This window comes from Dermochelys coriacea, chromosome 1 (assembly GCF_009764565.3).
Source record: "Dermochelys coriacea isolate rDerCor1 chromosome 1, rDerCor1.pri.v4, whole genome shotgun sequence".
Taxonomy (NCBI): domain Eukaryota; kingdom Metazoa; phylum Chordata; order Testudines; family Dermochelyidae; genus Dermochelys; species Dermochelys coriacea.
In genome coordinates, this window is record NC_050068.2 from 211,864,575 (window position 1) to 211,892,408 (window position 27,834).

Below are 27,834 nucleotides of genomic sequence, written 5' to 3' on the forward strand. Positions count from 1 at the left end.
GAGGAGCTCAATCTACCTCTATAAAGCAGGTTTTCCAGTCCTTTGACTATTCTCATGGCTCTTCTCTGAGCCCTCTCCAATGTGTCAACAGCCTTTGTGAATTGTAGACACCAGCACTAGACACAGTATTCCAGCAGCGGTTGCACCGGTAGCAAATATAAAAGATTGGAGAAGGAACTGTAGGGGCTGTGCATGCAATGACTGCTGCCTGTGCAGGCTAAGAGTATGAGCTTGACTGCGCAGGGAGCAGCCTGAGAATGTGGCCACTGTGAGTCTGCCTTGCGCAACATAGAAGGGTCAACAAGAGCCCAGGGTGGTGGCCCTGGATCCAGGGCTGGATTTACACCTGAAACACCCCAGGCACAGCATCTTCAGTACCCCCCCTGCCTCCCTATGTGGCCCTGCCTGGAGCCTCCCTCCCCCATCCCCATGTGGCCCGGTGAGCCCCCAGCAGCCCGTATGGCCTGCTCTGCCTCCTAACCTGGCTCCAAGAAGGCTGTTGTGTCTGTCACTTTTCACTTGAAGGAAAAATGCACCCACCACCCGCTTGCTAGGTGTTTGCCAGTGCCTGCCAGACCGGTCAGCCTCAGCCAGCTCACGCTGTTCTGGTGCCACTGCGGCCTCTGGTGGGCAAAAGCACATTTTCTGCAGAAAACAAATTCTGCCTCCCTTGGACAAGAATTCTGCACACGCTGCAAATGCTACCTAAGGAGAGGGGGCATGACATGAGACAAGCGGCTTGTGGGGCATCTCAGCAGCAGACGGGGCAGATCTGGAGGCTCCCTCCCTCCTAAGAACTCCAGAGCAATGCAGCCAGCAGCAGTCGGGCAGTAAAATAGCCCAAAATACTGCAACTCGCACTTGCTAAAAAACCCTGGCAACAGACAACTAAAAATAGCCCAATTGGGCTAGAAGATCACCTACTTGGCAACCCTCCCCACACACCCCTAGAATGCTGGTGCCCATAGGCACATGCCTACTGTGCCTAATTGGAAATCTGTCCCTGCCCAAATTGCTGACTGAGTAGCTGATGTGGGGCCCTGGGACTGGGTGCGTGTTCATAATGGTGACTGTTATTGATAAAGCAGTTGGAATGATGTCTAGTTGAATTCCTGCCTCCCCAAAAGCTGGAGGAAGGGTCTGCATTCCAGGCAAGGGGCAGGAGTTTGACTAACCACCAGCAAGGGGATCCCTGACCAAACAGGGGCCCATTGGCTGTGTTTACCTTGTAGAGAGTCTCCCCAATGGAACCGTGAGCAAGCTGTACCACCACATAGGCATGCAGGAAATTAGATGCTATCATGTCAGGGACAAAGGGAGTGTTTTCATCCTGGAAGACAATGGCCACAATGTCGTTCCCAATGTGACGCTTCCGCTGCAGCTTGAGGGAGCAAGTGAGATGAGGAAAACCAATAAGAGGGGAAAAAGAAAAGGAGTACTTGTGGCACCTTAGAGACTAACAAATTTATTAGAGCATAAGCTTTTGTGAGCTACAGCTCACTTCATCGGATGCATTTGGTGGAAAATACAGAGGGGAGATTGATATACACACACAGAGAACATGAAACAATGGGTTTATCATACACACTGTAAGGAGAGTGATCACTTAAGATAAGCCATCACCAGCAGCAGGGGGGGGAAAGGAGGAAAACCTTTCATGCTGACAAGCAAGGTAGGCTATTTCCAGCAGTTAATAAGAATATCTGACGAACAGTGGGGGGTGGAGTGGGGGGGGAGAAATAACATGGGGAAGTTTAACATGGCTGCTACTCTGAAACCTGTCAATAAGAGGGGAAATTCCTTCCCCAGCCACCAACTCATCCAGCATTCCCAACCCACACCCCCAGCTGGAAACCCAACCCCAGTCACTAATCTACACCCATCCCTAACCACTGCCTACTCCAACACCCACCCAGTCCCTAGCCCCATCCACCAGTTCACTCTCCCATCCTCCCAAATCACTCGGTGCCTCCCCTTATGGTACCTGCTGGGCATCTCCCTCTGTGAATGGCAGCTTCGTAGATACATGGAACATGATCTCCTTGCCCCGGAAATTGGTATAGACTGATTCAGTGCCAGTTTGACCCCTTGTGACATCCAAGCCTCCTCGGAACCTGAACGCATTGGTACCATGTGGTGGGGGGAAGAAAGTAGACACCAGTAAGGTTGTCATCAGAGACAGGTTTAAGAGCTCAGTGGTTGAAGGGCACAACACACCCTAAAAATCAATGCAGTAGCTACACTAGAGCTGCACGAAAATCCTGTTGGCATCATCCTCTCTCCACTGAGAACTAGAGAGGCACCTATTCCTGTCAAGCCAGGTGGCTTTGGAGGAGCAATCATCCCTGCCACTCTCAGGGGAAACATCTCCAGCTGAGAAATGTGGAGTGCATGGGGTGCCCCACAGAAGCAGATGGTAAGAACCAAGGCTTACCAATGCCCACTGGCACCTCAAAGCAGCACAGGATAGTGTGGATATGGTCAATGCTCTGTCATTCTCTGTTGATCCTTGTGGGACAGTCCTAGCTGCTGTCAGTTACACACAGCTTAACATTTGGGAGAAAAGCATCCCAGGAAAGAGCCCCAAGAATCTCCCATGAGAAATCCCCAACTATTCAGCCCAGCTCCCAGGCATGAGACACAATCCCAAACACTGCCTATTGGAGAAAGCCAGAGCCTGCAAATCAGATTGGATACTGAGACATGTAAATTCACAGCACCAGCTGTGAATAGGATTCCAACAGGATCCCAGGGGAAATGATAGGCCAAGCCATTCTGGGAATGCCCTGCAGGATGCACAGCTGGAGCTCTATTTAGCTTAAATGGGGGCTGACTTCTTTTGAAAATCCAACCCATAATGTAGTGTCTGGATCAGGGATATGGCCCTCTAACAGATGGACCTACAAAGAGGATTTGGCCTGCCAGCAGAAGGAGACCTGCTTTGTGATTTTTGGAGCTGAAGACACATGGGTCTACTTTGGGCTCCCCAAGTCTGTGCTTCGTACCTTAATTGTGTCTGATTGCAGTCCCTGTGCTGTGCTGATTGGTCATTCCCATGCTGTCCCCTACTTACCCATGGAAATCCTGCAGCTGGATCCTGTCTCCAAGGAACTCCAGGAACTCCAGGAAGCCCAGACTCTCTTCAGTGTTTCTGAAGACTTCTTCCTCTGTGGTCTGGAAGGGGAGAGGAGAGATAATAAGCAGAGGAGATTATTTCCCATACACACTCTCACTTCTCCTGGGGTCTGGAGAGGAGGAAAAGAGAAAACTGATCTGGGGAAGGTTCACTTCCCTTCTCACACACAGAGTCTACATCCTCCCACCTCAGTGGGGTCCAAAACCCTACCCCCCTGTATATAATGGAAAATTGTCTCCTTTTCCTTGAAATAAAACAAGGCCTGTCCTCCAGCACTGAGAACATGAAGAATGCGAATCTCACTCTGGTGCCAGCAGGGGGTACTCTCCCTGTGGACAGTGCAGAGGAGAGAGAAGTTTCTAGGACTCAGAGGGCTTCCTTGGGTCCACAAGGAAGAAGATCTCATGGGTCCAGGTGCATTGACAGCACCAAGGGGTCCCCAGAACCAATATGACAGAGAAGGTCAATGCCTGCAGGGGGCACAGTCTCCCAGTTGAGGTGGACTGATGTTGCAGCAAGGAGAGCAGACATTAGGACAGAAAATGATACATAGTACCAGTGCTTGGCACCACTAGGACCTGTTCTCACTAGAATGGGACTGGGGCTCATAAACAGCAAAGAGAAACTGGAATTCTCTAGGGCTGAAATTGCAGGGAATGAATCCTTGGATCCAGAGGAGGGCACTAGGTTTGGCCACATTGACAGGGGGATATGGGGAGAGAAGCCCCCAAGACTCAGAGTGACAAGAGAATGAAAAAAATCCTTGGCCCCAGGTTGGCTTAAATTGCCTTCTATAGGGTTGGGGTTGAGAAATGTGATCTGGTGTGTTTGGGCCTGAGGGTGTTTGGTTATGGAGTGCAGAGACCTCTCACCTGCCCAGCTTTCTGGTAGATGACCCCAAATTTGAAGTTATTGCTTATGACATGTTCATCAAAGGCAACAATGAGCTGGGAAGCCTGGAAGGGCGGAAAGCATAAAGTCTCGGTCAATCCCACCAGCAGCCCCTGTCATCAGAGGGATAGGCAGGTGGGAAGCTACTGTAAACATACCTTGGGGTAGAGGACAGGAAAGAATCGGTCAACATTCACGTCTTCACATAGCAGCTGCCAAGAGAGAGAAAGAAGGAAAAGTGGTGATTGATTACCACTGTTGGGGGCTGTGACTCCCCTTCCTGTACCCTGACTCGCTACAGGCAGGAGGAAGGTGAGGTGGGTATTGCTTTATAATCATCTTGCATGAGTCTCTTGGTAAGAAAATCTAAGGCAAAGTGAGGAGAAAAGATAGATGAGAAAGGGCCAAAAGACTGGAGAAGAAGGGAAAAGACAGGTGAGAGAGAAGTGAGAAAGGAAGCTGAAGAGTGAGAGTTAAGCAGAGACAGACAAAGGGTATGTCTACACTGCAAGCAGAAGTGTGACTGCAGCCTGTCTAGACATACCCGAGCTAGCTGTGATCTATCTAGATTATATAACAGCAATGAAGTTGTGGCAGCACAGGTTAGCCACTCAAATATGTAGGTCCCAGGTGGGCTTGGATAGCCTGTGGCTTCACTGCTATTGTTATTCAATCTAGTTAGATCAAAGCCTGCTCGGTTATGTCTACAGATGCTGCACTCACACCTCTGATTGTAGAGTAGACATACCATGAGTGTGTGAAAGAAAATGTACTCAGTTAGGGTCTCACCTTTGCCATCTGGACTGCATTGGGGAACTCATTCAGGCAGGAAATGGGGATCAGGTCATGTTTGGTACCGGTTCGAGTCCTGCCACAAACCGAAAAAAGATGAGAACAAATGACAAAGGGAAATGCAAACAACATCTCTGGCTGCTTAATGTGACTCCTGCCGCACCTCCAGATCTCTTCTTAGGGAGGGAATATTGTTCTTGCATAATATTCTGGTCCAGCAACTAAAGGGTTAATTAGCTCCCAAAAGGGTTGTACATGTTTCATAGACTCTAGCTTAGCACTAGTGCCTAATGTCACTGGAAGATGGACACTGTTTAGGGTTCCTGTAGCCCAGTGCTTGGTATTAATTGAGCAGAAAGAAAACAGAGCTGGTTAGGCAGCTACATGTATCTGCATCACTCCTTAGAGACCTTTTTTGTTTTAAACAACAGTTAAGTATATTGCAAAGGAAATCCACGTGCTGCTTCATCAACACAGAAGGGAATATTTTGGGACAACAATGGGATTCAAACCCATTACTCCCATATACAAAACTAACTGCACTAGCCCTGAGGTCATCCTCATAGATCAGGCATCATAACTCCCTTCTATCTGGCTTTAGCTGGCTTGCCAACAGTATGCCAGAGTCCCATTAAGAAGGGGTGATGCATAGAACCAGAGTCTCTTCCAACCAGCCACCAGCACTTTCCTATGTGTGTGTCTGTGCTCAATGAAAATATTCCCTGGTACAACTCAGAGGGCTTTTAGATTCCCCCCTTTTTATGTAAGATTTCTGCTTATCCTTTCACTCTGATTCCCCATCTGCAATGGGACAGACACACCAGAAATTCTCTTTCTGACCCCTCCCCACTCCTGGCTGCCCTGCAGCCATCAACTTCCTGAGGATAACAGCTGGGAGTAAAGAAAGATGAATGTTCGAAGATGAGCCAGAAGGAAAAAGGGCTTCCCCAGTCAGGGGTTTCCCTGCAACCATTCCTGGGACAATGACATTAGGTCACAAAGTCCACACAGAAAGACTTCCTGGAAAGGTGGGAGACAGAGCAAGGTACATATGTTTCCATGCTGGGTGCTGTTACCTCAGCAGCAGGTGCAAGTTGTCCTGCCTCTCAATCTGCTCATACTTCACAGAAAGGATCAGGTAGCCCAAGGTTGTGTCATTGGAGTAAAAGTTCTGATGCTCCTAAAAACAAGAAGTCAGAGAAGCTCACTCCCACAAGGTACCCACCAGATTATAACTAGGATATTGTCAATCTCCCATAGTCCCCGAGAAGATACCCCTTCACCATTGGGTGTCTTTCCCACCATCCTCATCATCTCACATTGCCCTGACTAGGCTGCGAACATGATAGAGCTATTCAGGACAAGATAGAGCTATCCCTGGAGCATAGCTTCCTCCTTCCCAGGTCCCCTGTGAGGGTAGAACCTGGGCTGCACAGCACCAAAAGCAGAGGCCTCTACCACTTTGAGCTGAAGCAGTAACTCCCTTGTGAATATGCTGCAAGCTCTTAGTGTTGCTGATGCTATCCACTACAGGAGTTATGGTCACTGTGAAGATATCTTGAACCCCAAACTCACTAATACATGTTTCAGCAGTGACCCAAGGAGATCTGTTGGGCTGAGCAGAAGAAGGGAGTGCTTAGCATACAGTGACTCAGTAGTACTGCACTTCAGATGGTTCCTACAGTTGTGCAATACTCCACTCTTGCACATTTTGCAAACTCATTGTGTCTATGAGTCTCTGCTATACCGGACGAGTCATCCCACATGAGAAGAGGGGAAAACTCTTATTGCTGCTTGGAGGGGGGAGGATAAAGGTCATATCAGGCTAGCAGTGTCATCTACAGCTAAGCCAAAGATCAGATCCAGCATGTATCTGGCTACGTGGGTGGCTCTGGAAAAATTCCCTGGTTACCCTAACAGATATGGGGTTAGTGGTGGCATACCCGGCACTTCGAAAGACTCCCAAGATAATAAATTTCAGTCTCCAGAATCAAATTCAGCACAACATCTCCTTTCGTTCAGACAAGAAACCTCTGGTGCTGGGTCTGTACACTAATATCATTCCTACACTGACCTTGTCTCTGGTGTCAAACACCAGATGAATTTGACTTCTGCCTCAGTGAGGCCTCTTCTGCAGTGGAGACCAGATGCACACATTTTTCCCCCTGTCTGTGGGCTTGTACTGCAAGGTGTAGTCTGTTGAAATAAGGTGAGCCAACTCTGGTTTAGGCATCTGGTCTCCAGAACAGATCATGGTTTTGTTGACAACTGATTGTGAATTGGTCAGCATGATTGTGAGATCCATGTGGTGACTGCCCAGCACCCCAGAGGAGCCAGTTCAGGTGGAGCCTGTGGGACAGCTAATAAATGCCCATGCTTTGAACCTCACCTGGAGGCTGGTCTCTACTTCCATGTGTTCCCATACCTGTCATAGCTGGAAATGGCAAGATCAAGGAGTAGTTGGCCCCAAGCTTGTGTAATACATTCGCTTAGTGCATGCAATTATCTCTCTCGCTATAACAATCTGTTACTGAGAGCTACTAGGGTTTATCCTTTAGCTCAGCTGGCAGGGCCTTCTACATTTTGTGCTGAAGGGCCTGGGTTTGATCCCCATGTCCAGCTGAGTGTCTGTATGTGGTGGCCACCATGATTCACTACAGTTGTTTCCCTTCCATCTCCCAAGGTCTATCTGTGTCCATAAGTCTCAGCAAAAGATCCCCTTTATAGTCATCAGATCTGAGACCTCTCTCTTCTTTAGCACACAGGACACTACAGAAGGTGCAAAGGGGCACCCCGATGTAGCTGTTACTCGAAGTAGCACATTGCTGGGTATGTAGTGGGACACATCTTATTTAATTATTTTTGGCACTGGGGAGGTGTGGGATCTGGGTGGGGTGTGTGTGTGTGAAGTCACCGCAACATCCGTCAGGAGGCCCTTGGGATACAGTATAGCCATGGAGTGGAATGGAAGGCTATGGGGTTCCCCCTTACCTTCCCCAAGAAGTGCTTGCGGTACAGCTTGGCCGTGGGGTCGCATTCTAGCTTCACTTTACTGCTGCAGGGGGAAGGCAGGTCAGGCAGAGCTGAGGTCGAGCTGGGGAGGCTGTGGCAGGTTCCTTCAATCCAGTAGCCCCCGAACTGGGGTAGGATAATGAGGGGGTATGGCCACCCTTTCTGTAACACCTATCCCAAGAGACAGAGGCATTGCTTTGTGAGGCAAATAACATTACTGAGGTAGAGGAAGAGACTGAGCAGAGCAGAGCCAGCTGTGACTCACCTCATGGATGCTGGGGTATGGGATATACTCCTCTTCTCTCTGAAATCACAAGGGACTACAGAACTGAGGGAGCCTTTAAAGTACCATCTTCACTTGGTGACCCAGGCTGCTTGTCCTCCACCGCCACTCCTCCCCATCCACCCCTACTTCTTTAGAGTATCTAGGTTAGGGTGCATTTCACAGCACACAGCATTATAACACACAAAAATGTCAGCAAATAAACTCCAGGGGCCAGATTCCACTCCCCTGCCCCAGCTGCACAGGGCACAGTGAGGGAAAAACAGAGTAATCAAATTCTGAGCCAGATTGAGGCAAATTAAGCCATGTGTGGCCTGACAGCCTTAGTCCCTTGTCCCATGCTGAGAAGAGTGTTGGATTAGTGACATGTTGCTGCATAAAGGGACAGCACACAGGGACGCCTGGGGATGGGGGACAGTGTTTATGCAAGTAGGGTAGAACAGAGTGCACTGGTATCACTCCTGCATTCTGGGAGCATGAGGGGTGTCACTTAAACCAGCCTGCAGATGGTCAAAGCTACACTCCAGGGTGTAGTTGAGGCTCTGAGGATGCTCTGTGAGGTGGGGAAGGACTTTTTCACTCACCATTTGGAGAGCCTGTAATCTCTGATTAGAAGAGTGACCCAGCTCCCAGATAGGGCAGCTCTACTCCTGCTCTCTGAACAGCACTATTACCAAATGAGTGAGTATGCTGATACTAAGGGGGCTCTGTGCCATGGAACAGTAGAGGTAGATGCCTGCTAGAAGCCCATTCTCACAATGCTAGGAACACTGAACCTTCTCCCCATCTTTCCTCCGACACCATAAGACAGGGCCCCAGTGCAGTGAGGCTCCATTTTCTGACCGTGAGGGTGGCTGATCCACAACTGCAGGGGCTGCTGTGGCTGTGTAAGAGGGTTGGGGGAGAACCCTATGTTAAGCCACTTTAATGTTCTTCTAGTCCCCCCCCCTTTATCCACGCTTGGCATTGACACGCCCCTCCGTCCTACCCACTTCCCACCCACCTTGCTTCCTTGTGCGTGATTTTGTTAGCTTACCAGGTTAGAGCACCAAAGCAGAGACAATAGAAAAAGAGAGAGAAAGATCTGAAAATTTGAAAAAATGGGACCCAGTTCTTTGTAGGCCAATTAGGTGAGAGCCATGGACTTATTAGGAGGAGCTGGTGAGATTTCAGGTTGACCAGCTGGCACCCACCCTAAGCCCTTATAGGCTCTGGACTCACGATGCTTACTGAAAGATATGAGACTCAGTATAAGTTTCTCTTATAAATGTTATTAAAACTCAAACTAAAATAAAAGCACAGAAACATCTCACCATAACTATGCTATAATTAATAATACTAAAGTGACTGATTGAATCTGCTTGGATTTTTAGAGGTGTTTATTATATTTCCATCATATTGTTAGACCCTATTGTGCAACATCCCCAGAACCCTGTGATAAAAACACAGACTTGAGTTACAAATACTAGACTCCTCACCCCTCAAGGAGGCTGAGGAAGCCAGAATGCAGGGCAAGCTGCAAGTAGAAACCCTTTATTTGCCATTCTCAATAATATATGAGGCACCAAAGACCTAACCTGACCTTGAGCGGAGTTGGGAGAGAACATCTTTGCTCATCCAGACGACTCCCCTGGAAACACAGAGATAGAAATAGTAAAATCTCACAAAGCAGCAAGTCCGTTTTCTCTCCCCACTGCCTCACGCCCTATGCCCCAGGTTGTGTATTTGAGGACATCCTTCAAGGCCCCCCCTTTTATCCACTGTTTTTGGAGATGTTGTTGGGGAGGTGTGACATTATATGATTAAAATATGATCATGTAGATCATTGTTGTTACCACCTTTATACAATGCAACAAATGTTATACAAAGTATACCATGTAAGGTGTCAATGGAAAAGTTATGGGTTGCTGAATATGATTATCCTGTTTGTATGTGTGCATCATTTTTGTATCTTAAGTAATATTATGACTATGTTCCAGTATTTCAAATGTGTTTACTCCTGGGGTAACAGCCAAGTTTGCATTCAGTCTGGCCAGCTATGATGGAGTAGGGAATATTAACCTGGTAATGTTGCATGGAAGTTTTACTAGTTTACTGTCTGCATTAATACTAGATGGTGGTGGGATATAAGAGTGTGACTTCACTGAGGGATGATACTTGACAGCATTGGAGTCAGGTGACACCTTCTGCCCAGGAAACTGGACAAAGGCTGAAGGAGGAGCTGGGGTGTGGGCTGGGTGAGACTGCTGGAGAGAGATTCAGTTTGGAACTGGCTGGGGGGGGGGGGAGGAGGCCCAGAACCTGGGTCTGGGCTCCCCACCCCTCAAGATGGACCTGACTGAGGGGTCCTGTTTTCTGTACCTACAAGCTCTGTTTTAGACTGTGTTCCTGTCATCTAATAAACCTTCTGTTTTACTGGCTGGCTGGCTGAGTCACAGTGAATCGCAGGAAGTGAGGGGTGCAGGGTCCTGACTCCCCTACATTCCGTGACACCCAAACATTGTGAAAGGATGATCCAAGTTGATGGCCTATCAAAGAACACTTAGCTCTCATAATGGGTATAGAAGAAGCTCGTCTCCACCCCATGGCCCTTCCTGAGTATGTTTGAGCCAGAATATGGGTAATGGATCCTGCTATTGAAGCATGCAAGGGCATGTGACTTGCTTATGTGACCCTGGACTCCATCTTGTACCTGTACTTTTCCACAAACTAAGACTGAGAGCTTTTCCTTCCCCATGAGAGAAAGTATAAAAGGCCCTGGAAGAAACTCCATTTTGCCTCTTTCCTGCTCTGATCTCTGGACTATGAATTTACTCTAACAGGAGCATTCCAACCAATGGACTGAGGACCTTCCAATCTTTTGGAAGTTACCGGAGACTGTACAAGACAGCAGTTTATTCCATCACTGCTTCAGGCCTGATACACTCATTCCAAAGTTCTTGTATGTATTTGATTCTTTTGACCATTTTAACTCTCTCCTCTTTCTTTTATAAATAAACCTTTAGATATTAGATACTAAAGGAATGGCAATAGCCTGATTATTGGGAAAGATCTGAGTTAGATATTGACCTAGCTGTGTGGCTGATCTCTTGGGATCTTTCTCACTTCTTGTTAACCAGTTTGGTGAAACAGAAGTTTACTTTTGTTACTGGCTTGGTATATCTTATGGAAGAATAACCACCAATTTGGGGTGGACACCTTATTTCTCAGCACTTTGTCCTGAATCTGGCATCCTCAGCTATGACTGAGGCACAGTTACAGGAGGATCACAGGGAAGACTGTAGGTGGAGAGAAGGGTGATATGGGAGAGAAAAAGTTGACACTTGTCTGCCAAAAGGCCAAAAATTTGGGGTTAAAACTAACATGATCCCAACTTCCATCCCACAGAATGTAGCACTTCTGGTCAGAGAGCAGAGACATACTCCCAGCCAGCTTCTCTCACTTCTAACTCTCCAATTCCTCCACCTGCCTTTCCACCCACTCCAAACAAATGGGAAAGGGGGAAAAGAAAGCCAAAGAATGGAGTTCAAAACTTTCATTCCTTTCTTACTTCCTCCTTCCCCACAAAACTTTGCCAGGCTGGCATCCCTTTGATGCAGAGACTGCCTCAGAGTTTAGAGCCCTGAAATACTGATTCTCAGTTGAGAGAAGCAGCCAAAATTTGCTTTGGGGATTGAGGCTCAGAGACTTTAGGGCTAGAAGGGACCATTGTGATCATCTAGTCTGACCTCCTGCACATTGCAGGCCAGAGAACCTCCCTCACTCACTGGGACAAGAACTGTCTTTTCCTCATGAAATGGACAGTCCCATCTTGCTCCCTTCCAGGTCATGGAATTAATCCACATGCTACAGATAACAGACAACTGTTAGTTGAATATCACACACACAAGGAGCCAGAAGTAGACAATCCCAACATGGAGGTGAACTTCACATTTAAATCAGGCTTATAAACAGTAAAGTAATCCCTCAGAGTGGATCTCCAACTATCCCTGTTTTCCCCTCTCTGGCTGTATAAAGAAAGATGTAGCAGATAAAATTAAGCTCAAACAGTTCTCAGGAGTGAGACAAAATATAACACTGGAAGTCGGAGGAGAAAAAAGAAAGTCTGCTGTAGCATTGACTGGTCACATAGTAGCCCCAGAGAGGCATCAGTAACAGCCATGATAATGAATGATATTTCTCCAGCTCATGTCCAATTAAGACATACATAAATAGTTTCTTGTAGCACCCCCAAAGTTCTGGTGCTGTACAGACATATAGAAAAGCACAGACCATGCCTCCAAACTCTCACAACCTAAAAAGACAAAACAGAAAAAAGGAAAGGGTGCACCAAAGTGCCAAAGGTGATGAACAGCACAACTTGATAATGTAGATGTTTCTGGGATAGGCCCGATTTTCCTTCTTTAGCCATCATTAGCTGTCTGATTTCTTTTAGACATCACAGAAGGACTTTAGGAAGGACTTGACAATGGAGAAGAGAGTGGCTTTGAGGATGAGCTCCGGGAGGGTGCTCATGTACAAGGAGCAGTGTGGAAGAAGACATGGAAATGGTTGTGGGAGAAGCAGACAAATGGGATGCTGATGTTGGGATTGCAGATGGGGTGAAGGTGGCACCATCAAAGATAAAGGCAGATGAGAAGGGTAAGCAAGGTTATGCAGGCTCTTGAAAAGAAGGCTCATCTCATTTTGGTGACTGAAATCAGATTTACTTGCTTTTTACTCCTGTTAGCCTTGCAGAGCCAGCACAGCTCAGAGACCATGAGCTGAAGTTTATCCTAGCTATGCATTAGCCATGGAATTGGCTACCAAGTTCCACCTGCGCAAACTCATTGAAGGCAGTGGAGTCACACAAGTATCACTCATGGCAGGGTATTCTGGCAGAATCTTTACTGCTAGTGATGATGTTTGAAATGGAAAAAAGCCTAGCTTCATTCTCAGATCCCAGAGGGAATTTTCAGTTATAAACATCATTTTACCTATAAACTGAGCACATCTAATAGGGTGTAGCCAAATTAATTTCCATCCAGAGAATTACACTGAGATGACATTAAGACTGTAAAAGTACTCAACGATCAGGAAATGCCAAAGTTGAGGTTGGACATGCACCTTACCCCAGGGCACACATATTACATTATAAGTTTTAGTTACGTATTCACATGCTATTTTTCATATAATATCATATACTACACTATTTTGGTACAGTCTCAGGTACAATTTATAATATTTTGAATTCCGGTTTAATTGCACTAATTTAATTGTCATAATAGTCCAATTTATCTTTATAAACTTGGGCCCAAGGTATCTGCTGATGGAAACGGATTTGGCTCGATTGATTTCAATTACATCTAGAAAAACTTTGGTCTTTACCCTTTTTATTAACAGTTTCCTTCTCTCTACTGTGTATATTGTAATAACAGTCAGTCATAGCCATAAATTTCCTTTTCAACCACCAGTAGAGCTGCTTCAAATATTTTTTAAAATTGAAAAAAAATGCTGAAATTAGTTTTGTTTTGAAGGGTTTCAAATGAACCCATTTTCCATTTTTTTTAAAGTTTATCTTCTGTTGTTTTGCTTTCTTTCTCTGTTAATTTTTTTTTAAAAATTCACTGTGGGATTTTCAACAGTGCCTATGTCCCTCACTTGTGCTCCTTAAATCTCTTGGGTGCTTTTGAAAATCCAAGCTTCAATTTTCAAAAACTAACTGGGGAAAAAGGAAAAGAGAAAAGAATGGGAAAAAACAAAAAAGGAAAAATAGTAAATGAAAAATATTTTTTAAAAATCACAAAAGAGATATAGTGAAAACTTTCACAAAAAATGAAAATTTTGCTACATATTTTAATTTTAAAAAGGTAATTTTTCTATTAAAAAAGCTGTGTATTCAAAAATTTTGACCTGCTCCATCCAGCAGCATATCCTTCCTTAGTGCAATTCTGGGGATGAGGCAGTTAACTACAATGCTAATTTAGCTACACAGTAGTCTTCATTACATGCAACAAAGAAGCTAATTTAGCTGCAAAAATCAGGTGGCCTATATATGCCAGCAAATTCTCACCAGCTTTCTGTGTGGTGATGCACAATCTTTGGCACAATCTTTGGCTCAGAACAGTGGATGAAATCCCCTTCATAAGAAGGGCTGCACTCTAGGCAGCCATTAGTGTGCTAGGGCGCTCTCCTCCTACAGAGTTTAGGAGGCAGGCTGGAGGGGAATCCACACTTTATAATGTGCACTTGAGCTAGGCAAAGAGCTCTGCATGTCCTTCCAACACAGAGTTGCATAAAACCTTCACTCACATACAGCATGTCCTTCCATAGATATGAGAAAATCTTCTGTAAAGTGTACTGTGCCATTTTCAAATCTTTTCTCCCACCTCTGGCTGAAGGAGGAATTAAACCCGTTCTCCCATATCCCCGGCAAGTGCTCTAACCACTGTGATAAAAAGTATAAGGTGGGGAGCAGTCACCTCCACCTCCAGCCACTTTGTGTGGCAGAAGGCAGGCCAGTTGTGGACTGCTAACAGAACTAGGCTCCTTAATCCAGGCTGTCAGGAGGCACTTGAGAGGGGTGGGACTTAGGACACACCCTTCTCTTTGGCATCTCCCATTGGCTAACTTAGGCAATTCCCCATCTAGTGTGTTGGCATTTGTGAATCACATTCCGAGATGCCTCTCTCTTTCCATGTATTGTACTGGTCCCTAAGGGCTTGTCTACACATATAGCACAGCTGCAGTGCATCTGGTGAAGACGCTCAATGCTGACGGGCATATGCCGATGGAAACTCTCACCTCCATGAAAGGTGATAGCTATGTCAGCAAAAGAAGCTCTCCTGCCAACATAGTGCTGTCCACACCAGCACTTATGTCAGTGCAACTTATGTCGCTCAGGGGCGCAGCTTATTCGCAGCTTGTCATAAATTATGCCGACAGAAGTTGTAGTGTACACATAGCCATAGGCTATGTCTACACTGGCACTTTTGTTGCTAAAATTTTTGTCACTCAGGGTTGTGAAAAAACACCCCATTGAACAACAAAGGTTTTAGCAACGAAAAGTGCTGGTATGGACAGCACTTCAGTGGCAGCAGCCGCACTCCCATCAACAAAGCTACCCCCTCTCGTTGGGGGTGGTTTTATTTAAAGAGTGGCCACACAGTGCAGCTTACAAGGGCATGGCTGCAGCAGCACAACTGCACTGTTATAAGGTGCACTGTGTAGACATAGCCTAACTTAGGCTTTGTGAATCACAATGTTGTTCCTATGATTTTCTAAATGCTTAAAAGTTAGGCATTACAACGCTTAGCCCTGGTCTACACTACAAACTTATGTCAGTATAACTACGTCACTCAGGGATGTGGATTTTCCACACCTAAGAGCGATGTAGTTATACCAACTGAACTTCCAGTATAGACAGCACTATGTTGATGGGAGGGCTTCCCCCGTCGACATAGCTACTGCCTCTCAGGGAGGTGGAGTACCTACGCCAATGGGAAAGCGTCTCCCGTTGGCACAGGTTGCGTCTTCACTAAGTGATATAGTGGTGCAGCTGCATTACTGCAAGTGTAGACAAGCCCTTAGAGTTACAATGCTTATGTCCCTTTCTGGATCCAGGCTACTATCAATAGTGCTGCATAATGCACTATTATTACTGAATATAGCTCAATACTTTGCACCTGGAAACACCATAAATATTATGTCAGTTTATGGGACAATTAATTTCCAATTTAACTTATACTTTTCCATTTAGAAAAGGGCTGATAGCTGAAGGTCAGATTTTGCCACCTTTACTCACACTGAGTCATTCCTTACTCTGCAAATAATCCCAGTAACACTGTTCACAGAGTAAGGTGCTACTCGTCATGCATGAAGGTGGAAGAACCTGCCCCTTACAGCTCAGAGGTGTATACATATAAATAATGCACACAACTTCTCACTCACTGAGGGCTAGCATGTACCTTTAGTTACAGCCCTGAGTATGGGGTGGCACATAGATGCAGGAGAAGCACTGGGAAGAGAAACACAATTCTTCTCTGAATTCCCCTCTTCTATTGCAGCAGGGAATTATTTATTATACTGTGTTTCAGGGTACAGCATCTTCTCCCTTATGGCCTAGCCAGCTCTACTGCCTAGGCAATTAGATTGTAAGCGCTTTCAGGCAGGGTCTGTCTTTTTGTTTTGTCTTTGTACAGCATCCAGCATATTGGGGTCATGGTTTACAAATGGGGCTCCTAGGTAACACAAATTAATAATAAATGATAACATATGTGGGGGTGGAGCCACCCCAGTCCCTTCCCCTCCCCTACTTGCGGGGAGTGTACTGGAAGTGCAATGACTGTTCTTCCTGCTAATGCTGCACCAGCTAAGCAGTAGTCATTACTATTCACTACCATCAATTTGATTTAGTTGGAGATTGGTCCTGCTTTGAGCAGGGGGTTGGACTAGATGACCTCCTGAGGTCCCTTCCAACCCTGATATTCTATGATCAAGTAAAGGAGTTTCTCAAGGGACATCCTTCTAACACAGCCACCTCGATAGACTATCTCAGTGAAGTACAGTGATCACCCTTAAAAATATATAAAGGGCAGAGTTAAGGTTTCACATTAGCTTTGGCATTTTCTGACATTTGAGTGCTGAACTCTGCACCGTTAGTGTTCTCTAAGGGACATATATTTGTATTTAAATTAATCGTGGGTACACCCCCACATTGTTTGAGACCCTGAACCTGAGGGAGTGACAATGAAGGTACACTACCAGAGAGTTGGAGGGGACTGAGCAGAGCCAGGAGAGTCAAGACTGGGAGAGCAGACCAGTCAGGATTGAAGGGCATAAGTGAAGCTGCTGTGAAGGTGCAGGGACAGTAATAGGAGCTAACAATTATCAGTTACCATAAATTAAGGATCCCAAAGTTTGATTGAATAACTGCTCCTCACCTGCATTTTTTCAATCATTTCAAATAAATCCACAGTCTGTGAAGAGAAAAGGATGACATAGAAAGAGATCTGACATTTCTATGAGAGAGAATGTCATCTGCAGTAACACCAGCTATGACAAAAATCACAAGGGTCCTCATGCTTCAGGGCAGATATTATTCATCTGCTGAAGTCAGGAAAGGAATCCCTCTCCTTACTTGGATGGCACAGTACTGAACAACTGGCCAGGTGCATTGTTTTCACCTTGCACTGTTAAAGGCAGAATAGCAGCCTGATCTGGTATTGGATTAGCCAGGATTCTGGACTAGATGGATCATTAGTAGCATCTGAATGGCTAGGATAATGGCCTGTTCTGTTATGTCAAGAGATGGGAAGGTAAACTAGATGGACCAGTTTTTAGGGCACTTACTGAGAAATACATATCTGTGCCCACAATACACCCCCTCCCCCCCACCGGTTGTAATGCACATTGCCTGCTTCTCTCCCCTGTTCTCAGATACTGTAGGCATATTCCCATTCTGGACAGGGAGGATGCAGCTCCTTACCTTGTTGTGAACAGCAGGGGTAAGTGCAGCCTGGGGATCCTGGACAGGAGAGTCTAGGATGTCACTGATGCAGCGCCCCACTTCATCAGATCTCCTGAAGGGAGACAATCACCATTAACCCTTATAGCAGTGGCTCCCAAACTGGGGTTTGTGAACTCCTGAGGATTCGCAGAATGTTACAGGGAGTTCACCAGAAAAATTTCACTAATGGCAGCCAGATGACCCCGGGCATTGGAGGCAGCAAGTGGGACCCAATTGCAGGGCAGACAGCCTGAGCCCCAGGGAGAGTGGGGCTAGGCAGTTTGGGCTGGCGGCCCAAGACCTGCCCCCATCAGCGGGGGAGCTGGCTGCCCGAACCCCAGTGCTCTGCATGGGGCTGGCAGCCCGAGCCCCAGGGAGAGCAGGGCCAGGCAGTTGAGGCTGGCAGCCCGAGCCCCAGTGGTCAGCGGGACCTGCAGCCTGAGCTCAGTGGAGCTCAGCTGACCAGTGCGGTCAACGGGGTCCAACAGCAGGAGCCCCATAGATTGCGGAGTGCCGAGTGTGGAGGAAATTTAAACTTAAATCCCTGGAAATATTTATTTTTAGGAGGGGGTACACGAGATTTCACAATTTAGTGAAAGGGATTCACGGGCTGTTAAAGTTTGGGAACCACTGCCTTGTAGCATTCAAGATGCCAATACTCATAACAGTCTCTCTCAAAAAGTGCCCTGGCCTCCCTCCTCACAGTTGCTGATCCCTCCTTCCCCACCCAGCAAGAGACTCCTGGCTCACTTATCCCCTGTACCCCTCTCAGATGTGCCTCTCCCACACTCCCTGCCACTGGATACCTCTCTCTGTCCACCTGCACCAGCTTCTCATAATTCCCTTTCCTGTGTTTATACATGGTCGGCCAAACCACTTCCCTGCTCTGGGCTCCTGATCCAATGGCTGGGTTGCAGGGACAAGATGGGTAGGTCCTAGATGGAACAAATACTGGGAAGTGGGGAGGGTTTCCAACAGGGGGGACAGGACCCACTCTGGGATCAGAACTAGCCTCTGATCTATTAAAAATACTGTCAGGTTCCCAAGAATCAGCCACCTTGAGACTGATCAGTATCTGAAGAGCTAAAAGCCCTTGGAGTCACTGAAACCAGAACCTAAAGACAGACCCACTTGCTACAGCTTTGCTGCCAGACCCAGGGATGGGAATATGCCCGAGCCAGGGCAAGCAAAGAAGAAAAGAAGGGGTCAGAATGATCACTGCTAAGGGGGTGAGCATAGCAGAGCAGAGGAGGTCTGCTGCCTTGTAAAGTTGCCAACTGTTGCAAATTTATCATAATTTTGGCCCCTGCTACAGGCCATCTTGTGCTGACATGAAGAGCTGCAGCCATCATGCAATCTGGGGGAAGAAAAATCAAACTGCAACCCTAACGATGTCTAGCTGTCTAAGGGAAGCAGTATTATACTGCAAGCTCAGCTGACAGCACCCGTAAGGTTTAGCCCCAGCACTGTTACTAGCAGCTGTTAGCATTTCTATGCCATTCACAATACTTATTAAAGGCCAAAGTTAGTGAGGGACAGAACTATTGTTTCACAGGTAACAGAGGCTGCACAGTCAGAGCTGAGAATAGAACCCAGGTCTCTAATGTAACAGTGTCCACTTTGCAATACAACGTTGCAGAAAGGACATGCAAAAGTAAGTAGTTATATAACTCATGCTAACATGGTCTGGCTCTGTGTCCCACTCTAGTAGCTAAACCACACAGAGGTTTAGGACTCTCCTGCTATTTCCAAGCTAACAGCTCTGTAAAAGATTCATGCTTTAACATCAGTGGTCCCAGGTTCATATCCCACAGATGACCCAAACAGGGGTGGTGTTTGTTACATTTCTCTATGCTGTCTGTAACCACCAGAGCACAAGCAGGTCTGAGGGCCAAGAATCCTGATGCCCCACATTCTACTGCTGTCTCATGAGTACTGGTGCAACCCACTGGCAATGTGCATTTGGTGTCTGACTGTGGGCTGATCCACATAGAGGGTAAAGGCACGCTTCCCCCATTAGTTACTCCTATAGCTGAAGTAGAGGAGATCTGTGTTGTGCATCTGAAGGTTGAAACCCTGCTAATGACAAATGGGAGTAAAACAGTATAAATGTTAGAGCCTGGAGTAATTGTTGGCATGTCTATATGCAAACCACTATAGTTAATTTGAATGTTGTGCTAATATTCATTTTATTTTTTATTTTTTGCACTTGGTTAATGGGAGATGCTCCTTTAAGAACAGGGCCAGGCAAACAGAGTGATCTGAGACTGACAGCACAGTGGGGGTTATTTACACTGTGTGTCCAGAGAGCAGATGAGCCTGTGTAAACTCCAAAGGAGATCAGAATTTCATTTAATAAACTCATCTCTCCAGAAAGAAGTCTCATTCTCACAGATGCAAGATTAGTGCTTTTGCAAGACTGAATGCGTCAGTCCTTTGTAATGCAGTATAGACTCAGAACCTTCCACCTGCAGATCGCCAGTTTGAATCCTTCCCTGCTCAACAAGGATTAAAAGTTGTTCTCATCTAATGGATCTTCAGTGGCCCCTCTATGAGATTAGTCTGCCTGAGTCCCAGTTACAAACTCATCACATCACAAACTCACCACCATGCTTTGCACTCAGTTGTAAGCTCTTGGGACCAGGGACTGTCCCTTACTGTGCAAATGGAAACTGCATAGCACAATCAGACCCCAGTTTTGGCTGGATCCTCTAGTAAGAGTTCCTTCAGCAAAATCATCTACCTTACTAAACATCTTCCAGGGTTGGCAACAAGACAAACATATTGCAGGTGAGCAGGGGGAATTAAAAAAAAAAATCAAAAAAAAATCAGAAGACAGGACAAAAATGGGACTTAAACTTTTTAAATGAATTTCATGATTTTTGGAAGACTGACTCATGAATTTTGAGCTTTGGGGCTTTGCAGTACTGCAGGCCCACAAGGAAGGACCATTTATCTGCATATGTGTTTGTAGGAGAATAAAAAAAAATGTATAAAAACTTCTACCCCCAACGAGCGGCATTAGCTTTGTTGGCAGGAGAGCGCTCCTGCCAACAAAGTGCTGTTCACACTTTCGTCGGCAAAACTTTGTCTTTTGGGGGTGGTGGTGTTGTTTTTTTTTTTTAACACCTCTGAAAGACAAAAGTTTTGTTGTTCAATTGCCAGTGTAGACATAGCCTAAGCCGCATGTTCATCTATCAAGGAAGGACAAAGTGTCCCAGGCCAATCAAAATCACAAAGGAAAAGGTTGGGAAAGAGAAGTAGCAAAGGGCCAGGGGAGGGCATTCAATGCTATATTAAAACTTACTGAGAACTCTTTAAAAGAAAAGGAGTACTTGTGGCACCTTAGAGACTAACAAATTTATTAGAGCATAAGCTTTCGTGAGCTACAGCTCACTTCATCAGCTTATGCTCTAATAAATTTGTTAGTCTCTAAGGTGCCACAAGTACTCCTTTTCTTTTTGAGAATACAGACTAACACGGCTGCTACTCTGAAACCTGAGAACTCTTTAACTCATGCCACTTTTTAAAGAGATATTTCTTTATGCAGAAATTTTTCTTAACCATATAGCTTTCTGTAAACAGAAAAACAGGAACCCACCCTTGGAATTATTTTCACTATCTACTGCTTACATTTTAAATAGAAAAGTAGCTAGGCAATCCTGATCTGCAGCATGCACAACTATTCCAGTCCTTCAATCTCCACATTCAGCCCTGAAATCCTGTGGAAGACCCTTTACAGCCCTCTCAGCTATCTATCCATCTCCACATATACTCTGCCAGTGCTTCTCCATCCTGAAAATAAAACATGCACATCCACTTTGACAGATGTCACAAGCCCTTTAATTCCCCTTCTACAGGCATTCATAGAAGTGATTTGTTGCTCTCTGGAAGGGAAAGTGTCCAAATCCTCATGAAATTATTCTCATAGGGGCTCAGGGTTAAAGGGTGCATGTGGCTATCTTGAAGGCTCTTCATGGGCTTAGGAGTCCAGCCCAGGGGCAGAAACAACAATATGTGACTTCAGGAACTAATCAAATGGCCATGAATAGCAAATTACAGGTAACTCAATGTAGTAGCCATGGCCAGTAGCTGGCAAGTAACCCTCTTAAACTGAACTATGTTCATGAGAAGTGTTCCTTGAAACATTTAGAAGAATCACCAAATTCATAAGAATTAGAATCTGTCTGCAGGTAATTCACAGCCAGAAAATAGTTCTGAAGAAATCAAATAAAATGTTTGCTGAGGATCATTTGTCTTGACCTGCAGCAGCCCTTGCTATTCCAGATCTGGGTCTCTCTCCAGTGCCTAGCTCTGCCAATCATGCTCTTCGGGGGTTTGGTGATCACATCCTAATCACAACACCAGAGCATGTAGTAGCTGGAGCTTTGCATTCCCCACCACTGTGTCACAGATTGATTCCTGAACTCCAAAGGAAAGAGAGCAAGATAGAGGCAGAGACAGTGAGAGTGAACAGCTGCCACTGATAAAGGCTAACACTCTAGCTCAGTGGTTCTCAACCTATTTACCACTGTAGGCCTGTAGCAAAGGGATGACTCACTGGCATGGCCCCTCCTGCTGGTCATCTTGGGAATTAGCTCAACTTCAGCTCCAGAATGCCCTCTGTTGGCCAGTGTCTCGCCTGCCTCAGGCCCTGTATCCCTCCTGGACCCCAGTGTCCCTTACCCTGGGGTTCTGCCCACTGCAGTACCCCCACACTCTGGGTCTCCCCTCCCAGGAGAACCCCCAACCCTCTAAGCCCACCTTGCCTCAGTGGCTACTGCCAGTCATCATCTAGCTCCCTTTCTCTGGGGCAAACTGCAGTCTGTAATGGCCACTCATCATTGGCAAGGGGTTAGGACCAGCTGCCTCTGCCTGTTCCCAGGCTGCCACCTTTGTAGCCCCAGTACCTTTGTAGGCCTTCACCAAGGCTTGCAGCCTGGGGGTTTACCAGGCTGGAGCTCCCCAGCTCCCTTTGCCCAGCACTGCTCTGCTTCAGGTACCCTGCTCCTAGGCACTGTTCCCTCTAAGCTGTGTGTGTGTGCGTGCACGCACAGATCCTAAACCCCACGCACATGGCAAAACACCACACACACAAAAATTTGCACAGAAGAAATTTTTTGCACACATGGCCTGTCAAAAATTTGCACAGAAGAAATTTTTTATACACACAACCTGTCAAAAATTAGAGGGAATATTGCTCCCAGGCTGCTAGCCCTTCCCACTCTAGGGCTAGAGTAAAACTCCTCACAGCTCCTGGTCTACAGCCCTCTTTATCCAGGCCAGCTGTGACCTGATTAAGCCAGCCACACCTGGGGCCAACTACCTCACCAGCCTCCCTTTGCTGTTCTTAATCCCTTTTACCTTGGAGTGAGGCAGCCGCCCCACTACAAGGCCGCATATATGGCCCACAATGTGTTATGTGGGCTGCATCCAATACTACCTGTATGGTCCTAAGGATTTCATATGGGCTGCAGCTCTGTGCTGACTGGACCTCAAGCGGCCTATGAACCACAGGTTGAGAACCACTGTGTCCTCATTCTTTGTCTAGGATTTTGTTTAAATGCCTCAGCCTCCTTTTGCCTCGGGAACAGACAGAGAAGGCCTATTGGGTCATCTGGCCAACTGGCTAAACACTCACTCCAAGTTCTATCTGTCATTTGGTCCACACCTATGGTCCATGCCCTTCAGGCATGCCGGGTGTTACACTGTTCTGCTCTGGAAGGAGAAGTCCTGAGGAAAATGCACCTAACCTCAAACACCCATCGCCATCTCCAGAAACATCAGAACTGGGGAACTGCGTCTCCATCTAAGGGGAGGGAGGGAGGGAGGGAGGAGGGAAGATATTGAAGTCTCAGCCTTTGAAGGAGAGCTCATCCTGAAGAAAACAATCAGTCACTCCCCCACCCTAGCCCACAATACACACAGGCCTGGGAAAGCCCTCTCTCTGCTGGAGAAAGGAGACGAAGTTGTCCCAATATCAGAAAGATGGAGATAAGGTGAAGCAGAGATGCATATGTGAATTTCCCTGGAGGTTTCCCTCTCTAGTTTTAACTAGTTTTACTCCCACAGCTTTGCCAGGGTTCCAGTAGGAAGAGACTGCATAATGCAAAGTCCGTGAGAGGGAGCCAGGGGCTGGTAAAGGTACATACCCTCCATAGGCTCCGAAGGTGAAACTGCGCTTCCGAGAAAACATTCTCTACTCTTCTCTCTGCTAAAGGTGGATTCCTGGCTCTCCTGCTTGCCAGCTTCCTCTCCTCCCCTCTCGGCATGCAGCTGGACACAGACTCACCTCCCCATCTCTAGAGGGCACAGGCTTCTTCCTCTGCCCCCCCAAGTCCCAACCCTCACCTACTTCTCTTTCCTGAGACACACTCCAAATGAGAGAAAGGAAAGAGCTGCTCACAGCTAGGGCTGGGCATGAGCCACATGAGGGCAGGAAGCTCCCAGGGAGACACTGCGGGACACGCTGTGAGCAGCAGAGAGTGAGAGTGGCAGAGAGAGATTGAGAGACTGAGAAACAGGATGCAGGGAGAGAGCAGAAGTTAATGTGAGACGTGGGTACTGTTCCTTCTCCATGGCTTGGAAAGCTCAGCTCTCTCCGCACATCCTCTCCTGCCAGGCTGTTGAGATGAGGACCTCCAAGAAGGAGAATCTCAGGTGGGAGCAACTGAGGGACTTAGTGATTGGCTGAGGCATTTCAGGGGTTCCCAGAATTTTCTGCCAGTGGGTAAAGTAGCAGCTGAACCTGAGAAGGGAAGAAGAGTCCCCTATTTACCTCCCCTCCTCTAAAGTAGGGTCTGTCCCCCCCAGCCAGCTTGCAATACCCTATAGGAAGAGAGGATCACAGGAGCAATCCCGTACTGCCGCCCATTCCCTATACATGGAGGAAAAGGCTATACCAACCCCTTTTAGCTCTACCCTCTCCAGGCAGTAATAATACATAATGCAGAGACTTGGCATAAAATCTCTCTTGTGAAATGTCTAACCGTTGGAGTCTGCAAGCTATTGCATGGGGCATTTCAAACCTTTGGGGGGACAGAATCTCCCAGGCCTATTCACATTTCTTTGCTTTCACATTAGTATAGATTCTCCATCCTGGTAGAGACTGCGGTTGGGGGCACTACCCCCCACCCCACAGACATACACACAAAGTTGTGTTTACCTGTCTGTGGCCCTGCTGCTTGGGGACTTGGAGTCCTTTCAGGTACATTTCCTCTCTGCCCCCATCTGTTCCCCTTGCTATGTGTGTCCCAATGCCACAAAATGATGTAATGCTCCGTCACCACATAACATCAAGACCTGTGACAGCAGCCACTACAGCTGGTGAGCTCCCTCGCTCATCTTGAGCTACTTTAATCATTGGGGGGAGAAAGAGAAAGAAAGAGAGAGTGGCAAAGAGTGAAAGGAGAGACAGAGAAAAAGAACAAAAAGGGAGACAAACGGAGACAGGAGGAGGAGCAGGAAAGAAAAGAAAGTCACAGAGGGGTAGGAAGGAGCAGAGGAAATGAGAAGGTAGGAGAGAGTATAGCTGCATATACTATACAGGAAATACCAGATATAGATGGGGTAGAAAGAAAGAAAAGAAGAGAGGGGTGGTATAATGCCTGTTGGGGACACGAGTGTGGGAATGCTGTTCTACTGCCTCCAAAATGTTCTCGTCATGAAAGGCCAATGGAATTGCAAGTGACCTGGCTGTGCATCGTTGTCCAGGTCAAGCACAGATCCTCCCACAAGCAACTCCCATCTCATAATGCTGGAAACATACAGAGAAGAGAGGACAAAACAAGTGACGAAAGCTAGCTAATGTCTCTTTCCAACACTTCAGAGCTGAACCTGAGGCATCACATACAATGAGGAGCTGAATAGGCTGACTGGAAGCTTTAGGACCCATCAAGAACAGATCATGGCTATGCTCTCTGTCCCTCCATCTCTGTTGCTGGGGAATGAGAAGAACTGTGTACTCACAATTACGGGAATTTCTGAATGGGAAGGGGAGATTAGCTAAACTAGAACAAAAAGGGAGCATATGGGTAATGAAATTTGGACAGGTGAAGGGTCTTGTACTCTGAGGAGAAGTCCCTCAGGGGGAGTGTAGATTAGAGCTCTCTTATTACTGGTTCTCTAGGTAGGTTAGGCTTGGCTTTCATTTCACTGCATCACAACTTTACAGAACCAAAATACACACCCCAATATACAACTGAAAAACAGCTTCCTCTGCAACTCAGCACCCACAGGTCCCCAGCACACAATCTAGTTACAAACAGCCTCCCTCCTCAAACAAGCCTCACTTCAACATGTAGTCACAACTCCCTGGTACTCACTGTCCCTCAATATACTACTAATCCACAACCACTCTTAACAACTGCTGCCCTCAACTTGCACTCAAGACAAAGATTGCCTGTGGGTATGCACTCAATACAATGATGCCACCTGACTGTACAGGCACGTGCATCCAGTTGTGTTAATGGGTATGTTTCAGGATGTATGGGTCAGTGTGTTAGGTCATTCATTCTGAATATGTATAGGTTTGAGCTGGAAAGGTTTGGATTTAGTCTAATACAAATTGATCTCGGCACCATCCGTCTATTAATTTAGTCACTGTAAGCACATCTGAAGTGAGACATTAGCTCACAGAAGGGAATGCATGCACAGGAACACACAGGCACAGGCAGTCACACAAACATAACCCCTCAGATTGTAAACTCGTCCGCACAGAAACTGTCTCCCTCTGGATTTATTAATACTGTGCAACCTTAATAAATAAGCAAACAGGTTCACAGGTGCAGCCACGCACACACACAGCAACACACAAAGCCATATCTGCACACACAGTTGCACACAAGCACGTTCACACAAACGCAGACACACACACCAACACACACACTCCCCTGTTCCAGTTCCAGATGTGCACAGGTGGCACCTCCCATAGTCCATCTGGGTTCAAGATTTGATGCCATGAGATTGGCAGGATAAAGGTGAGGTCCCTCAGACAAACCCCTTTAACCCCACTCCCTCTCCACCTGTCCAGTGTCTCTGTCTCACTCCCTCTCCACATAGCCTACCCCACCACGTTCCCTGCCTCTGGCCAACCATCCCTGCCTCTCTGCGCACTGCATTACAGCACACTTTCTTTACAAAATATCAGAGCCACCTCCCCCTTGTAACTGAAACTCCCTTAGTCAGGCTCCGTTCCCTGCACCGTGCCAGGGGGACCCGTGTCAGCCCCCTGCCCAGCTGCCTCCGCCCTCCCCCCGGATCACAAAACACATTTAATTGGCATTGCAGGAGGGGAGAGAATGAAAAGCAGCTGCGCTCCCCTACCTGAGCTGGGCTCTCTCATCCCCGGCTGGTGAGCGGATGGAGACACAGGGAGTCCAGCTGCTCCCGCATATGCGCCCCCCTCCTCGCGCTATCAATTATTCAAGTAGGTTGCAGTGTCTTCTTCCTCTTGCTCTCTCTGTCTTGCCCTCCCCTTCCGCTGCCCCCACCTGCGGAGAGAGGGAGTAGAGCGGTCACACTCCACACCAAAGAGATCCTCCTTCAGGGGAAGAGCCCTGCCTGCTGTGCTCTTATACCGGGAACATGGATCCTAGGGAAAGGGGTCAGTTTGGGGAGTGGTCTTGCAAACCTTCCAGGAGTGTGCTGGAGTCTCCAGGAACTAATCTGTATTTAAAGATTATGTGGTGTGATGGAACCTCCAGAAATATGTCCAACCAAAACTAGCAACCCTACCAGGAACTGGCATTCACAAGGCAGGTACAGCACTGGCAATGGTACCTTCCCACAGGCACCCTGGCCCCTGCCAACACCATAATCCCAGCCCTACAGAAATGACCCAGGATTTTTTTTTGGCAGGGGGAGGGAAAGTGGGGCTTGTCTCTGTGGCCCACTCAATCACAGTCTGATTGGTGTCAATTGCAGTGAATTTAGTACATAGATTGACTGAAAACCCAGCTTATTTCATGTGGTGGCCAAGGAACAGAGACTAACTACTTACAGTTAATAGTATTGTGAGACTTGTGCCCTATAGGTGAAAAGCTCTGTACCCATTGATTTCACTCCCCATCTAAGACAGGAAGCTCCCCCTCCCCCCATCATAGGGCTGGACTGTAACTACTTCAGTAGAGGGGAAAGGCTCTGTATTCCCTTCCCATGAGCCAACCAGTCCTCCTGACCGTTTCCCCATTGATGTAAGCTGGATTTACCAAGATCTCATCTCACATCCCATGG

The 27,834-nt window shown here is 47.0% G+C and overlaps 1 protein-coding gene across 10 annotated transcripts in view; it reads right to left on the reverse strand.

Moving 5' to 3' along the window:
* The window catches only part of LOC119851571 (rap1 GTPase-activating protein 1), a 56,875-nt gene extending 29,699 nt beyond the window's left edge, over positions 1 to 27,176 (reverse strand). For 3 of the 10 annotated variants that reach the window (XM_043513256.1, XM_038391637.2, XM_038391632.2), the window contains exons 1-13: positions 26,926 to 27,174; positions 17,581 to 17,674; positions 17,036 to 17,071; positions 9,697 to 9,744; positions 8,097 to 8,135; positions 7,811 to 8,002; positions 5,896 to 5,999; positions 4,817 to 4,895; positions 4,186 to 4,239; positions 4,009 to 4,092; positions 3,074 to 3,174; positions 1,985 to 2,114; positions 1,226 to 1,381 (exon numbers count right to left, since the gene is read on the reverse strand). In XM_043513256.1, the coding sequence (XP_043369191.1) occupies positions 1,226 to 1,381; positions 1,985 to 2,114; positions 3,074 to 3,174; positions 4,009 to 4,092; positions 4,186 to 4,239; positions 4,817 to 4,895; positions 5,896 to 5,999; positions 7,811 to 8,002; positions 8,097 to 8,135; positions 9,697 to 9,744; positions 17,036 to 17,053 (1,005 nt within the window). In that variant the 5' untranslated portion in view covers positions 17,054 to 17,071; positions 17,581 to 17,674; positions 26,926 to 27,174. Of the gene's footprint in view, positions 1 to 1,225; positions 1,382 to 1,984; positions 2,115 to 3,073; positions 3,175 to 4,008; positions 4,093 to 4,185; positions 4,240 to 4,816; positions 4,896 to 5,895; positions 6,000 to 7,810; positions 8,003 to 8,096; positions 8,136 to 9,696; positions 9,745 to 17,035; positions 17,072 to 17,580; positions 17,675 to 26,925 lie in introns of all 10 variants that reach the window. The other 7 variants (XM_043513264.1, XM_038391645.2, XM_043513274.1 and 4 more) reach the window with 5 other exon arrangements.
* Between the last annotated feature and the right edge of the window lie 658 nt (positions 27,177 to 27,834).